This window comes from Dromaius novaehollandiae, chromosome 2, assembly GCF_036370855.1.
Source record: "Dromaius novaehollandiae isolate bDroNov1 chromosome 2, bDroNov1.hap1, whole genome shotgun sequence".
In the NCBI taxonomy this organism is placed as follows: domain Eukaryota; kingdom Metazoa; phylum Chordata; class Aves; order Casuariiformes; family Dromaiidae; genus Dromaius; species Dromaius novaehollandiae.
In genome coordinates this window covers 160,254,876-160,269,155 of record NC_088099.1, presented here as the reverse complement: position 1 = coordinate 160,269,155, position 14,280 = coordinate 160,254,876, and the positions used below count along the sequence as shown (strand labels likewise).

The window sequence follows — 14,280 nt, the reverse complement described above, 5'->3', positions numbered from 1 at the left end:
ATTTTTTAAGTTGGCCAAGTTCCCTGATATAGTTCACAGTATGGTCCCACAAATAATTGATCTGGCACAACAAAGAGGAAGCTGTGCTGTGGGATCAAGGTGGGCAAGAGGCAGTACAAAGATACAGGTACTTACGAGTTTTGCTGCCAAGCGCTTTGATTCATAAAATCATGGTCTCAGCTGGAGATAGAGGCTTGCCACATCCCAGCAGTGTGAGAGAGTGGTGGAGTCTGCACTGCCAGATGTTTCTGTTCTATACAAAGAGGAGCATTTTGGTCTCAAATCCCACACTTCTCATGCAATCCTCACTTCATGCCTGGTGATCAGTTCCTACGGTCTTTTGATAAGAGCATAAGATATTTTCCCCCAGAATAACCTAAGCAAGGGGATGGTGGTGAAAGGAGAGAGGGGAATGAGGTTTCTGAGACATTTTAGTTACAGAAAACAACCTTGTGGCAAGCTGCTATTTTTAGTTAAACAACTAATGATGAATCAAAATGCTTCTCCAAACCTAATTAACCAATAATAATTACCATAGCAACCAGTTCTTTATGTGGCACATACTGAAAACACTCTTAAAGAAGCACAACAGCTTTACCTCCCCAGTTTTCCCAAAACAGCCAAGAGCTACTCTAATCCATTGTTGAAGCCAACCCAAAATTAGAAAGCAAAATAGGAAAAGAATTAAAAAATTTCCCAAGGGCTCCTTTCAGGAATTAATGAAATTCCTGCTTGTTAGTATTGATCTGCCTTGAAAACGTCTGAGGGGAAATTATATTGAAAATGATTTCTTTAGTTTCATATATATATATATGTGTATATATATATATATATAATATACAAGTTTTTTATGGTCAAATCAGCCCCAGCAATGTTTTGGGACTTTTTTGGTTTTTTTCCTACATGGCAGAATAAAACTACCTGCTGAAGAGGTTAATAATAGGGTAACTTCTGCAGAGAACATTAGATTATTTGTGTGCAGTTGGGGTAATAATACAGTAGCTCCTCAACTTTCTCTCCTCCTTCTCTACCGTGGTTTCCAAATCAATATATGCTACAGCTGGTTGAACTATTCTTGATGAAGATGGTTTGCGGCAATCCCTCTCATTTAGATTTAGTGAACAATTTACAACCATCTTTCCAATCTGTTGGATCCATTAATGCTTTTCCTCAGGTTATGGAGGAAATCAGGCAACCACTATACACTCCTTAAGTATCTATTACTGGCAGGTCTCACAAGGCACTGAATTAGGGGACTGTACAGCTGTCCTTATGGCTTTATACTCCCTGATTGGACAATAGCTTCTTTTCAAAGAAGAAAGATGACAGAATGCAAACACATTTCAGTTATGATTTTTGAAGTTTCAAAAGTTTTGGCAATCGCAAACTGCTAACTCACTCCCAGCTGTTCATAAACTCACAGGACTCTGCATAAACTCCCAATCAAGGCAAACCGAATTTGGTGCTTTTTATGGCAGAAATGCCTACAAACTGGTGTTGTTATGCTTAGCTCCACTCTGCTCTCAAGAACTCAGACTCCCTCACCTGGATCCTACTCAATTTCCTGTTTCCTGAACTACATTCAATTCTGTCTTGATCGTCTCTCTGTGGCTCTGATTTACCTACCACTTAGCAACACACTTTTTGAGATACTTCACTGGCTTTCCAATCAATTCTCCTTTCTCTGTTCTCTTACTCTACCATGCTGTACCTACTTTGATTAATACTTCTTCCTTGCCAGCCGTGTCCAGTGCTTAAGTTTTATTTTTTTCTTTTTTGTCTGAGATCTAGTGGTTCCCAAGTCTATTCAAAATGTTATCTTATTTTTAACTGCCTTGGCAAAGTGCTTTTGATACAGACAAAAAAAAAAATGTATTTGAATCAGTGTGTACTGTTGAATTTAAACTTCTCTTTCTTGTCTGACCTGCTTCCTCTCCTTTTATTGCCTTTGTTTTTCATATTGACTTTGCAAAGTGCCCCAAGGTGCTTTCACAAAGGACACTTTATAAATGTAAATTTGATTTGACAGGTGATTTCTCTGTGAACTAAGCTCTCAATCACCTCCTATGAGAAATATGGGAAGCAGAAATTTGAGGTAAAAATTTTAAGAGCTACTTCTAGCTACCTGCATAATTTTGTCAAGTAACTTTCTTTAGCTCTTTTCATTCTATTATGTGATTATGTGCCAACTGCAGGTTCAGTAGGGACGGTGCTGGTCCTGTTACACTGATACTCCCAAGCACCATGGTGATAGGTGCCTTCTGTTTGCATTTTTACAATAACCAAGAAGCAGACCTCCCCAGAGCCCTCTAACATCAAAATGTATCATTCATGACTTTCAAGATCACTTGCTGTCCCTGCTACAGCTGCCTACTTGAGTGCTGTGGAAGGTACAAATAGACTAAAAGGCTCATGAATGCTGTGAAAAGATATTCTTTTTTTCTCCCCGTACTTCAGCTGTCCTCCTGTATGAGCACTGATTATCTTCAGGTCAGTCAAAAAGATATGAAACTGCACATCTAATGAAATCACAGTCTGCCTTGGCTTGTGGCCCTGATACGTAGTAGAAAATCCTGCAAGACTTCTGGAATTGGCCACAGTAAGCTGCAGGAAAAAGTAGTGGCAAATGAGACACTCAAGTCCTATGTGTCTTTTTTTGCTTGTTTAACTAAAAAGAGCCACAGATTAATATCCTTGCCAGGCAGAGCACTTTACTCTTTAGATTGGCTTGAATCAGACTGCTTGGTGCAAGGAGAGCAGATTCTGCCTCCAGCTGAGTAGACTGTTATTTTACCTGTAGCAAGTTTTACATAATTCCCTTTGTCTAAACTGAATTACGCACTCATGACATCTAATGGAAGATTAGATTCTACCACATTGCTCTAAGGAGATCTGCTGAAGTGAGTGGCACTAGTTCAGAGCAGTAGCAGAGAAGGGTATAAACTGGGCTCGTGTGGAACTTCAATTGAATTTGCAAGCAAACAAGAGTACTGTGCCACCACTTCTGGGGAAAATGTTGATTTCTCCAGCCACCCACAGACAATTTCAGCTGCCCTACTGCACCGCATAATTCCGAACCAGTGTTTTCTCATGTCAGCTCATCATACATCTATTGGTAGCCTGTACCAGAAAAGTATAATCTCATGCGCTAAATAATTGCATTCTCTATTTTATTGTGGAGCAAAGGGGAAGGTGGCTTGTCTGGGGCGCTCAGTTTCTGGAAGAAGAGGACAAGGTAGAAGAGAAGCAAGCAAGAAGGGAAGAAGCAATGAACAGAGGGATGGAGTGATGCCCAGATATCGTGAGACTAAATAGTCCAGAATTCTTCACTTTCATAAAGGGAAGGCTGAGGGAGAGTATTCTATAAGTCAATAAAATCATGACTGCTGAGAGGAAGATGAATGGGGAATGATTAGTCACTGTTTCTCTTATTATAAGCATGAGGGATTACTCAAAGAAATGATAAAGCAGTGATTTAAAGCAAACAAAAGGAAACATTATTATCACAAAGTGCCTAATGAAATTATAGAAATTTTTGCCATTGAATGCCATAGGGACCAAAGGTGTAATTAACTTCAAAAAGGTATCAGAAAAAAATTGCACATTGTAGATCTACTGGGGGCCATTAAACAGATGAACAGAATACGCCACCTCCAGCTCAGAGGTGCTGTAAACCACAGGATCCTGGAAACTAGGAAGATGTAGTAAAGCAAGATCATTGTAATCATGCCCTACTTCTCACAAGTTTTGCCTGAATGTCTATTACGGGCAAAGGTTAGATAGATCTTTCATTGGAGCCAGGATATGCATTCTTACTTAATCATGGCTTATAAACTATACATGAAATCCCTGTGCCATCATAGAACCATGCTCCAAATTCAGAGATACAGGAACACCTAAAGCTGAAGTTTCTGTTAAATGCCCTTTGTTTGATATCAAATTTCATTTTCATATCCCGTCATGAATGAGAGGAATGAGACCTGAAGACCTCAGGCACAATGTCGTAATATGATTAGGGAGTTGTACTAAATGTTTTCTCTCTTCTATTAGAATAAGCAAAATGTTGATATTAGGGAGGCTGTTTATTAAATACCACTACAAAAATACAATCTCTAGCCCATGATATCCCTCAGCCTCAGATTGCTGGAATCTGCAAAACTGTTCTGACAAAATATCACTGAAAGTGTGCTTTATTCTTGTACTTCTACCCAGTGCCTTATTCTTGTACTTCTACCTAGGCATTCTTGTTGGCCACTGTCAGAGATAGGATCTCGAATGAGGATCACCTGGACTTTCTTAGCATGGCTCTTCTTACATTATGTTTCTGAAGGTGTTAACCGTAGTGCTATAGACTGTAGCTGTCGGAGCCTGGATGGTCCTGCTGGGCAGGGGGTGCTGGCACTCAGGATAGTACAGGATGCTCCAAGGGCAGTCCACTAAGGAGAATGAGGTCCTGAAATGTGAGGTGCCCTCAGTGAGCCACCTTTCCAGCACTGTGGCTGTGACTGCTTCATGGCAGAGAGACGGCTGGACGCAGTTAGTAGACTTAAAGCAGGTTATTGTAACCTGACAGCTTGTTTAGCTAATATAAGGGCCAGAGCAGTTTATTCCTAAAACATGCTGTGTTTGAGGAATTTTAATGACTTCTGGACTTACTTTCCACTCTTCACCTTCCCAAAAGGCTGGCTGAAACTGGAACCGAGAAGAGCTCACCTGAACCTGTGACCACTAGCAGAGATGAGGGAGGCTGGATAAAGGTGCTGCGACTGCAGATCCGTGCTCTGTCTATGGCTCACACAAATATTATGCATTTCTTAGTTTCCCAAACAGCCCTACTTCAGTAGTGTTCTTGTGCTCTGCCTCACAAGCATACAAAGCACAAAGAGGTATTTATGAAAGACAATTAATCCGCTAGAATTTACACTGCCGAAGGATAAGAGCCTGTTTGGCTCTTTTAAGTTCATACATCAAAGGAAAAAGCTGTGACACACCTTCTACAAGGAAAGGAGAGTGTATCTTGTAGCTGTTACACAGGCATCAGTGAAGAAAGATGTCTGTTTACACAAGTACGGCCTATGTAAGCATTTGATTATCCTTTCAGCTTCTCCTGTTGAACAGTTCAGGATTCAGATTATGGGGATTTGTGCTTTGGCATCGGCTGAAAATGAATTTATTTAATTTGGTTAATAATAACAGAATAACTATTATCACTGGTATTAATTCTTAGCTAATTGACACTCTTTATTTTCCTTAATATGGCTTTGTTCTCAAACTAAGCCACAAAACAAATAGCAAAGTTGCTTTTACAGAAGAGGCAGTGCAAAAACAAATTGTTAATTAAGTTTGTAATCATTCCTGACTAGAGTCCTGTGAGTCAGTTCTTGGAAACATCATTTGTGGTTCATGTAGAGTTTAATGTCCCCAAATACTGCATATTTCTTCCTCAAGGCAGAGAGAATTTTATAGGTTTGATGTCTTTAATTAAGATCCAAGAGATTCTTTTATGCAAACTTTCCTAACTGTTTAGTTTTACAGCCTGCACAACTGCAGAGCATTCATTCCCTTTCTCCTTCCTTATTTTTCAGACATATTTTTGCCTCTCTTGTCTGATCAAATCCTGTTTGTTGTTCCTTTCAGATAGCGGCTCAGGCAGTGTTATTTATGTGTATGAACACCGCAGGAATCTTCATTAGCTACCTATCAGACCGAGCACAACGTCAAGCCTTCCTGGAGACCAGAAGATGTGTAGAAGCCAGACTGAGGCTAGAGACAGAAAACCAGCGACAGGTACCAGGAGAAACACTCCTATTTTTGTGTTAACTGGAATTGATAATTTGCCAAGAGCAGGGCATCTGCTCATTTGTAACCTCACTGTCTCCAGTGCGATGCCATCTGATTCGTGCAGGTTAAGTGAGCTGCATGCTGTTGTTTTTCTGGTGTGTATTGATCTGATATGACATCTCGGAGATTTTCATTGGGAAGGAGGATGGATAGACAATGCCTGTTCATTGTCTTTTCCCTTACAAGAACAAGGAGACATTGAATGAAGCTAGCAGTGGGCAGGTTTTGAAAAAATGGTTCTTTAAAAAAAGTGCGGTTAAACTGTGGAACGCCTTGTTTCAGAGTGTCGTGGATGCAAAAAGTCAAGTGAAAACTAAGAAAGTTAATGGAAGATAAATCTATCTAGGCAGATAAAATACTAAAACATTTCCTCTGTCTGAGGGATGATTTTCTGGAGCCGTGAGGACATTGCAGGGATGTATCCCTATTTGCTTTCTCTGTTCTTAAATTCTGCCCTAAAAATCTCCTTTTGGCCACTGTCAGAAATAGCATACTGAGCTAGGTGGATGTTTGATCTGAGCCTGTATGGTGGTTCCTATGTAGATCATCTTTTCCAATCCAGAAGAGTCATCAAACGAGAGAAAGTTTGCCGCTTAATATCTAATAGTACCAAGGTAGCTGAATTGAGATTTAATACAAGTTACATACATTTTGTATTGTCATTGAAATGTAAATCAGGACAATGTTCTCCTTCTGCTATTTTAAAAGTTACATTGAGATCAAAATGCAGCCTATATGTATGTTATACTGTTATTTTATTCTCAAATTAACTTAGTGATTTATTTTGTCCTGTTGCATATGCAGATGCATTGCATCTCCTTTGTGTTTTGTTCACTTCTCGAAAGCCATGCTGTTATAAAGAGGTGTAGGAAGATGTCGGGTTCTAGACTTTGCACAAGAACCGAAGAACCGACGGTGCTGAGTAATGCAAGTTATCTAGACTAGAACTTGTCTCCAACCATTGCCAGTAGGGCAGGCTTTGGAGAAAGAGTGGATGCTATCTAGGATTCTCTGTTTCCATCTTAATTGTAGGACCTCATTTGTATGTTTGTGGGGGAGGGTTGGTTTTTTTTTTTTTTGGTTAGGGTTCTCTTTCATGTGCTTGTCTAGACTTTTTTTTTTTTTTTAATATAGCTTTCTGTAAGTTTCCACTTGGATTATTGTTTTCTGGAGTACTTTGTAAAAATCATCATAAAACACCAACAGAAGACTCCCCTATTCCAGATGCTTCTGAGGATTTTCCATCAGAATTATTTTCTTTTCTTTTGGAAAATAAAGTTTCTACGAAGACAGTTTTTTTGTTTTTGTTTTTGTTTTTGTTTTTTTGCGGTGGGGAGAAATTCAATTTTGCCGAAATTTTATTTCCCATTAGCAAAATGAAGACAGAGTGCTCCCTTTTGGACTGTTTGCTTATTTATTTGGTTTTTTGTTTCCCAGGGTGGGGTAAAGTAGGAATCTGCAGAATTTCATTTCTAATCAGATGGTTTGGAGCTCTATATTTTGTCTCGACCCAGCACCTTGCAAGGCATCAGTGCTACATTATCCCTGAGAGGAGAAGTCGTTGTGAGTTACCCCATTGCAGCTGACACTCGCCTGTAACCAAACTGTGGTACACCACAAGCATCTTATGACTGGAAAGGCATAAGGGAAAATGAATTCTGGTCTGGGAAAATGACCTCAGGACCCTAAATGAAATATATATATATGTATATTATATATATATACACATAAAAAAAAATCAGCTTTCCATTCTGATTTGGGGCAACAACAATAGCAAAAAGTTGTGATACTGGAATGTCTTGAGGAATGGAGATTATTTCCCTTCTATTCTGCCCCTTCACTTCCAAAGCAGTGTTCATTTAAGCAATTTCTAAACATATCTTCTTTAAGATGACTGGCAATGTCATGTTTTGGATGGCTGCTTCTTTTGAGCAGCTTGATTGTGCTTACTGGATCAGCATCCTCAGGCAGTGATCCAAGGACTGCTAGCATTTTTCTATCCTGAAGACATATATTTCATGATACAAGGAATTTTTAGTTGAAAGTAAAAATTATACTACCTAGTAATGCACATCACATTTAAAAAAATCAGGATTAAATCCTGATGAGCTTTAGTAAGTTCATTCTATAACTTTCCAGAAAGTACCTCTGATATGTAAAGTTAAAAAAGAGACAGAGAGAAAAAAAAAGAGTATGCGGGCCTGAAACTGTTTGTGGCTTCTGAAAGTTTCTAAAATATGGATGAGGAGCTAAAAATGTGCAGAGTAAATAGAGAAAGACTTCTTAGTGTGATTCTTCCAGATAACAATTCCAGGAGTCACAATGTAACCTTAATGTTTCATAGCCAGAAAAACACCAAACAGAAGATGCAAACAAAATTTTCCCTCCTTACCTGGTGGCTGCAGGGGCTTTGCCAAAGAAATATAACTGCTTAAAAACTAGACACCTAAAATTTAAGTTCGTTTTCATTCTGGAATATACACAGTGGTGAAAGAATAGGAAAAATATCCATTCCATTTTCATTTCTAAGTGACTATATTCTTTTGACATACATATTAAGAAGTAACTGTCTTAATTGTTGTATCAGTATGTCCTCAAAAGAAGATGTTCTCAAATTTTCTGTAATACAAATTATCAGCATTTACTATATGAGCTTTTGTCTTATGGTGGAAAGCAAAAGATGGTATTCTGCATTTCTTGATAAATTTTGTATAGACAAGCTGATATTTTTTCAGTGAGAGCAGTTTCATTTATTCATTTGCCTGTATCCTTTCTGTAGAGTGCAACAAAAATTTAAGGTGAAACTATAAAAATCATAGTTTTTCCCACTCTATTTTGGGGGATGATTTCTTTTTTTTGGTGCCACTTTAAACTGAAATGTGGACAGCTAGATGTGAGAGTGTGTTTTTTGGATGTTGCTGTTCTCTTGCAATCTATATTCTCTTTCTTCTTGGGGAGGTTTCAAGATTGAAGGGTTTCTTGCTCTATTTCAGTGCTCTTGTGCAGTTTTACAGTTTGACAGGCAAAGCCACTTTTCTCTCGGAAAATGTTTATGTGCCATGTTATGATTTCAGTCGCAGAACTGTAAATCTGATTTTACTCCACTGGCCCATTCTCCAAGTAGAAACAAGCTAGAGAAGGTAGCACAACCAAGATAATGTGTCATAAAGTCCCAGTTTACCAGCTATTGGCCAAATCATTAATTCAAATATTTTCTAATGAAACGTAGATATTCACTTGTGCCTAAGTTACAGTTATTTCAAACAACCAAAATTGGTACACATAAAATACTCTCTAGTTTTGTTTTGTCTACCTGATCATAACCTACAAACAGAGGATATACTATGACAAGGTTCTCGGTTTTCTTATATCCGTCTAGTTTCAATGACATCATCAGTTTCCACAACCTGTTTGAAGTTTTGGGTCAATATTTTGATTCGGTATCTTTTCCTTCCAAGGAGGCTTACAGCCAGTGCTGTGCTTTGCTAATAAGCACTTCAAAGAAACAGTCTTTTGTTTCACCTTGATTTCACTGTAAGGGCACAGCAGATAATTCTGTTATCACTATATCTGGGCAACGAAAATGGAAAGTATAACTTTATTTCTTAATTATCTACTACAAAACTTTCAGAAAACAATGAATATGTCATTTGCCTCATTGTGAAAATGCCATGTAATTGCCCTCAGTGAAGAACAAGAACCTGTATTAAATTTCATTTTCATTTCAATTTCTTTTTACACAGAGTCACTAACTTTTAAATGAATGACATAGTAAATCCACACATATATTGAAATGATGTCTTTATTAAGAATTGCACTAATCATACATCTCTGCTGTCTTTACCTGTTCTTTCCCAAGTAATCCATCTTCACTTGAAACTCATCTAGCATTTTAAACTTTCAAATATTACCACTTAGTTATAAAAAAATTACTCAGATAACTCTGTCACTCTGCCCCTCCCTTCACCATCCACACATACACCAAATTATGCACGTCTGAAAACTGTTGTGTAAGGAGGTTAACACTTTAACTTACAAAATATCTTACGACTGAAGTTGGAAATAAAGACTGAAAACTACTGGGAAAGGAAGACCACGAAAGTTAAGGTATTAACTAATTTTGAAAATCTGTCCAATACTTACTCCTAACACTAGAGGTTTTGTAATAAGATCTCAAAATTACAAGACTGCTATGCATAGAAATAATGGCTACACTTTTATTCTTTGTCCAAGACCCCTCTAGACCCACAATGAAACTAATGAAGCCCAGATCAAGCAATAGGGAAATGGGGTTGATTTCTGGTTAAATGATGTTGTTAGAGTGCATCCTACTAGCATGAATGACCTTTGGATTGGACTAGTGTTTCAAAAAAATAACACAAAACCTCTCTGAAATATATTTGCATTGTTTCTGTACCTTACAAAATAAGGATCTGAGCAGTTGTTTGAGATGACAGGTGAAATCAGTGTTGATTTATGTGATGCTTACATTCATCCTCTGGTGAAGTGCTTGTTCTTGTGCTCTCAAGAAGCAGCTGTTTCTACATCATTCATGAAAAGAAAACTCCCTACCTACTGCACAGAGCGCTCACCAACAAGCTGCACTGCCACTGCTGCACTAGGCTATAGAGAGGAACTAAGACTCAAATCAGAAAGAAGTCATCCAGTTTTTAACCTTGAAAAGCAAAATAAATAAAATGATTCTATTTTAATTTAGCATCCTGTTACTGCAGTCTTGGTGGAGTTACCCAATGCTTAACAGTAGAAAAGCCTGAATGCATTGAAGTCTATTTTTAGCTGTAGTTTTGACATCTCCCTCTCAATCTTTAGCAAGCAAACCCTCCCTCTGCAGGCATTTTCTCAAATTCCACCAAGAGAAGTTCCTCTCATATGGATATAAATCTCCTTCTCAACATCTTCTCAAGCCTTATGAATGATTTCAGGGAAAAAGAGCAATTAAGACAGAGAGTGGCTGGAGAAACAACCACTATCTGCCTCTCGTCCTGCCAGGATTATTCAGAGAAGGTGCAGGTTGTCATCATACGTGATCCACCAAGCTTCCCAGGACGTTTCTAACCAAGGCAGTGCAAAGACAAGAATCCACAGGCAGGATCCTGGGACTAGTCAGATTTGTAGGGAAACAAGAAAAATCCCTTCTTCATTAAGTGGTCTGATGAGAAGAGGCATCTTTGAGAACACCCTTGCAGACATTTCTTCACCTGGACATCCTGCTACTGGTTTTACTGGCCACCTTTCCAGTTGATCTGGTTGATCTCTTTCTCTTAAGGGAGTCCATAAATTCAAGTAAAGCTCACTTTGAAAGCTAGAACAGTTTGGATATTATTTCATTTGTTTTCCACAATGGATTTGAACTCCCAAGCCCCAGAGGACCATTTGTCCAGGTGAGCAGAGGGTTGGTTTGTTTCTCAAGATGAACACACTTTCTATTTTTCTGGTGTTGGTACTAGGTCTCTAGAAGGCAAGGACATCCCTTTGTCTTAAGAAGAGCATCTGTTGCTAGCATATTTAGTTTTCCCTGTCTGTTATCTACGTAACAACTGTAATCTTGTCTTAATCTCTTTTTCCATTAGAAAACTGTTCTGTCTGACCATTTGTTTCCCTTCTACCTCTACTTCCAGAGCATTTTTTCACACTTTCCCATGCAACAATCTCTATTTCCCAAAGATTTAAGAAGCTCTCTACAGACTGATGAACTCTGCATTTATTTTTAAAGAAGCTTACATGCTGTGTAGGTTTTATCAGCCTCTTACAAATCTAGATTTTAATCAACCATCACTACTTTGCAGCCTTTAAAGTAATAGCAGATTGGTCTGGGATTAGAAAGGACATTTTAAGAGGGTTAACCATTATAAAGACATCACTTTTATACTGGTGCTAAGAATATGAAAATTCCTCTAAACTGGTATGAGGATAAAGTTCAGATTTGGCTTAAAAAAGAGTAATCTGAGGTTTAGAGATCTCACAACCTTTCTTTTTCACAGCAGAAGTAGTTTGAAACCCTTACTAAATAAAAATTGCGATCACGATAATTGATGCTTTATTTTTAAAGGGCAGGCAATAACCCGCCCAATTAAAAATTCTTTGTAAACTGCTGGCTACAGGTTGCATTTTAGCCAGCTTTTTTCTTTATAAAAACTTGAATTTTAGTTGTATGAATTTTGTGGCAATCATTCCATTGTGAAAGAAAAGTTTTACACTCCCATTCTGCTGGATGTAATGGGCAGGCAGCTCAGCCTTCCCAGCCCGTTGAGTGTGGGATGCCCAGAAAGGTTCATTGCTCTCAATACTTTCTCTCGTAATGGTGTCCTCTTCTTAAGAACCACAACTCCAGCAGAAATTTGTTCTCAGAATTGCTCCTCTGGTACTTAGAGGACCATAGTGAAAGTATGTTGTTCATCCAGCAACCTAAGGAATGGATGAAAATATAAATATTATATTGTTCTTCACAATCCATAGCCATATAGAAAGGTTGACATCTATTCCCTAAATCCCTTGTCATGCTTCTCCTCCTTCTTGGAAACAACTGTACAATATTTATATGCACTTACACTTCCGTGGGTATCAGAGAGCACATCACAGAAACAGCACATCTATTTCTAGATCTTCTTGTCTCAAAATGCCCCATCTGCTCATCTCCACTTGCAGTAGAAAAATAACATTTTACATGTCAGATTTTAGATGCAGTTCCTTCTGATTCTATTTTTCTGCACTTCAGGAATTTGCTGATAATATTTGTTTCTTATCCTCAAAACATAACCTACCCCTCTTGCTTTCAAGTAGGAATATACAGTAAAATCAAGATATAAAGCATCCTCTGCCTTCTCTCCCCTTCCTTGTAAATCCAGAGTGGCAAATAGATTCAAATGAAGTAATCCTGATTTACAGCCAATGCTAGGGAGATGAGAATCAGATCCTGAACTGCAATTTTTACAGGGAAAAAAGTAACCCTAAAGAGTGTCAGAACTTAAAGAATGGGAGCTTTCCCTAGGAGATATTGGTGAGAAAGCAAACTGTGCTTCCCCTCCCTAGTAGATGCCTTCTGGATTCACTAGCGATAAAGCTAGCCAGCCATTGGATTCATTAGCGACAAAGCTAGCCCTTCAAAAATCTGTGTGGTTTTGTCACCTTTAAAACAAGTTGTTGGAGTGCTGTGCCAGTCAATAGTGAACAGGATGGATTACTCATTGATCAGTATCTGGTGGCCTATGTCTCCTGTGCTCTCAGCTCACTGCTAAAGAGAGAGGTGTCTAATAAAGAAAAAAAAGCCATTATCACAGCTGCCCTTGACTAGCTACCCTTGCTGATTGTCTCGGGAAAGTGGACAAGGGTGAAATGAGTAAGGGGAATGAAATAGTTTCAGCCCCCTACAGCGATGAGAGACTTCTGCCACCTGGTCTGCAGTACAGTCATCTCTGCTTAAATAGAGAACTCCAGGCTCTGAATTCATCAGTCTAGTACCTTTCCTGCTCTGAATATACTTAGCCATTTTAAGGTCATTTTTCTTTCTTGTTCAGTATTGGTACTTTATATTATGCTTTCCATAGCACCCCGAAATGACTGCAAGAGGACTCTTTCAAAAGTCCTGTTAGGCATCACAATTAATAGAGAACATGTGGTCCAGATAATGGGTTTTAATTATCTATGAACAGTACAAACTCTAAGTCAGCCAGAGGCAAGTCACTGATGACATTTCTAAGATAATTTAAGATAATGTATAAATTTTAGATCAAGGTTTTTAAATAGATTAAGTGTTTTTTCACAGCCTCAGTATCTAAGCACACCTCAACAAGCCTATTAAAAGGGATCTGATTTTCAGAAAGTGACCATTACTCCCCCTCCAGAAATCTCACAGAGGAAGTTTTATCCAGCTTGTGCTATTTAAGACCGGAGTCCTGCAAGTCTATGAAAAGATAGATTCCTTATTTTGACCAGAATAGATAACCTACTAGCTTTTTTTCCATCTCTTTGTTCTGCGATGACTTAGTAGCATAAAGCTGCAGAATTAATGGTGCCCAAGCTTGCTTTCTGCCACTTTCGATTTCATTAACTGTGATAAATGGTACTATTGAGGCATGTATATATTGCTGAAGTTGCCTAATAATGTCTGAAACAGCAAATAAAGTAACAAAACGCAAAAAAAGAAATGTCTAAATGAATAGAAAGTATAAGCCGTGCAGAGCAATTACATGGAGATTCAACAGCAGCAGGGTCAAAACAATCCTAGAATAGTGGACGTGTACTGAAGCATAGAACTAAAGACATAAAGTCAGAAAGGGCCATTCTGATATTTCACAACAAAATTGACTTGTAGGAGCTGTTTTAATTTCCCTTACTTTTAACGTTTTTTACCTTTAATCTCCCTTACTATTTATATAAAATAAAGAATGTCTTAAGATTATGCCTTTATGGTATCAGTCT

The 14,280-nt window shown here is 38.3% G+C and overlaps 1 protein-coding gene across 3 annotated transcripts in view; it reads left to right on the top strand.

Annotated features, from left to right (window-relative positions):
• Window positions 1–14,280, top strand: part of ADCY8 (adenylate cyclase 8) — a 127,936-nt gene that overhangs the window by 24,243 nt on the left and 89,413 nt on the right. For all 3 annotated transcript variants that reach the window (XM_026113702.2, XM_026113701.2, XM_064507876.1), the window contains exon 2: window positions 5,638–5,787. In XM_026113702.2, coding sequence (XP_025969487.2) covers window positions 5,638–5,787 — 150 coding nt within the window. The remainder of the gene's footprint in view (window positions 1–5,637; window positions 5,788–14,280) is intronic.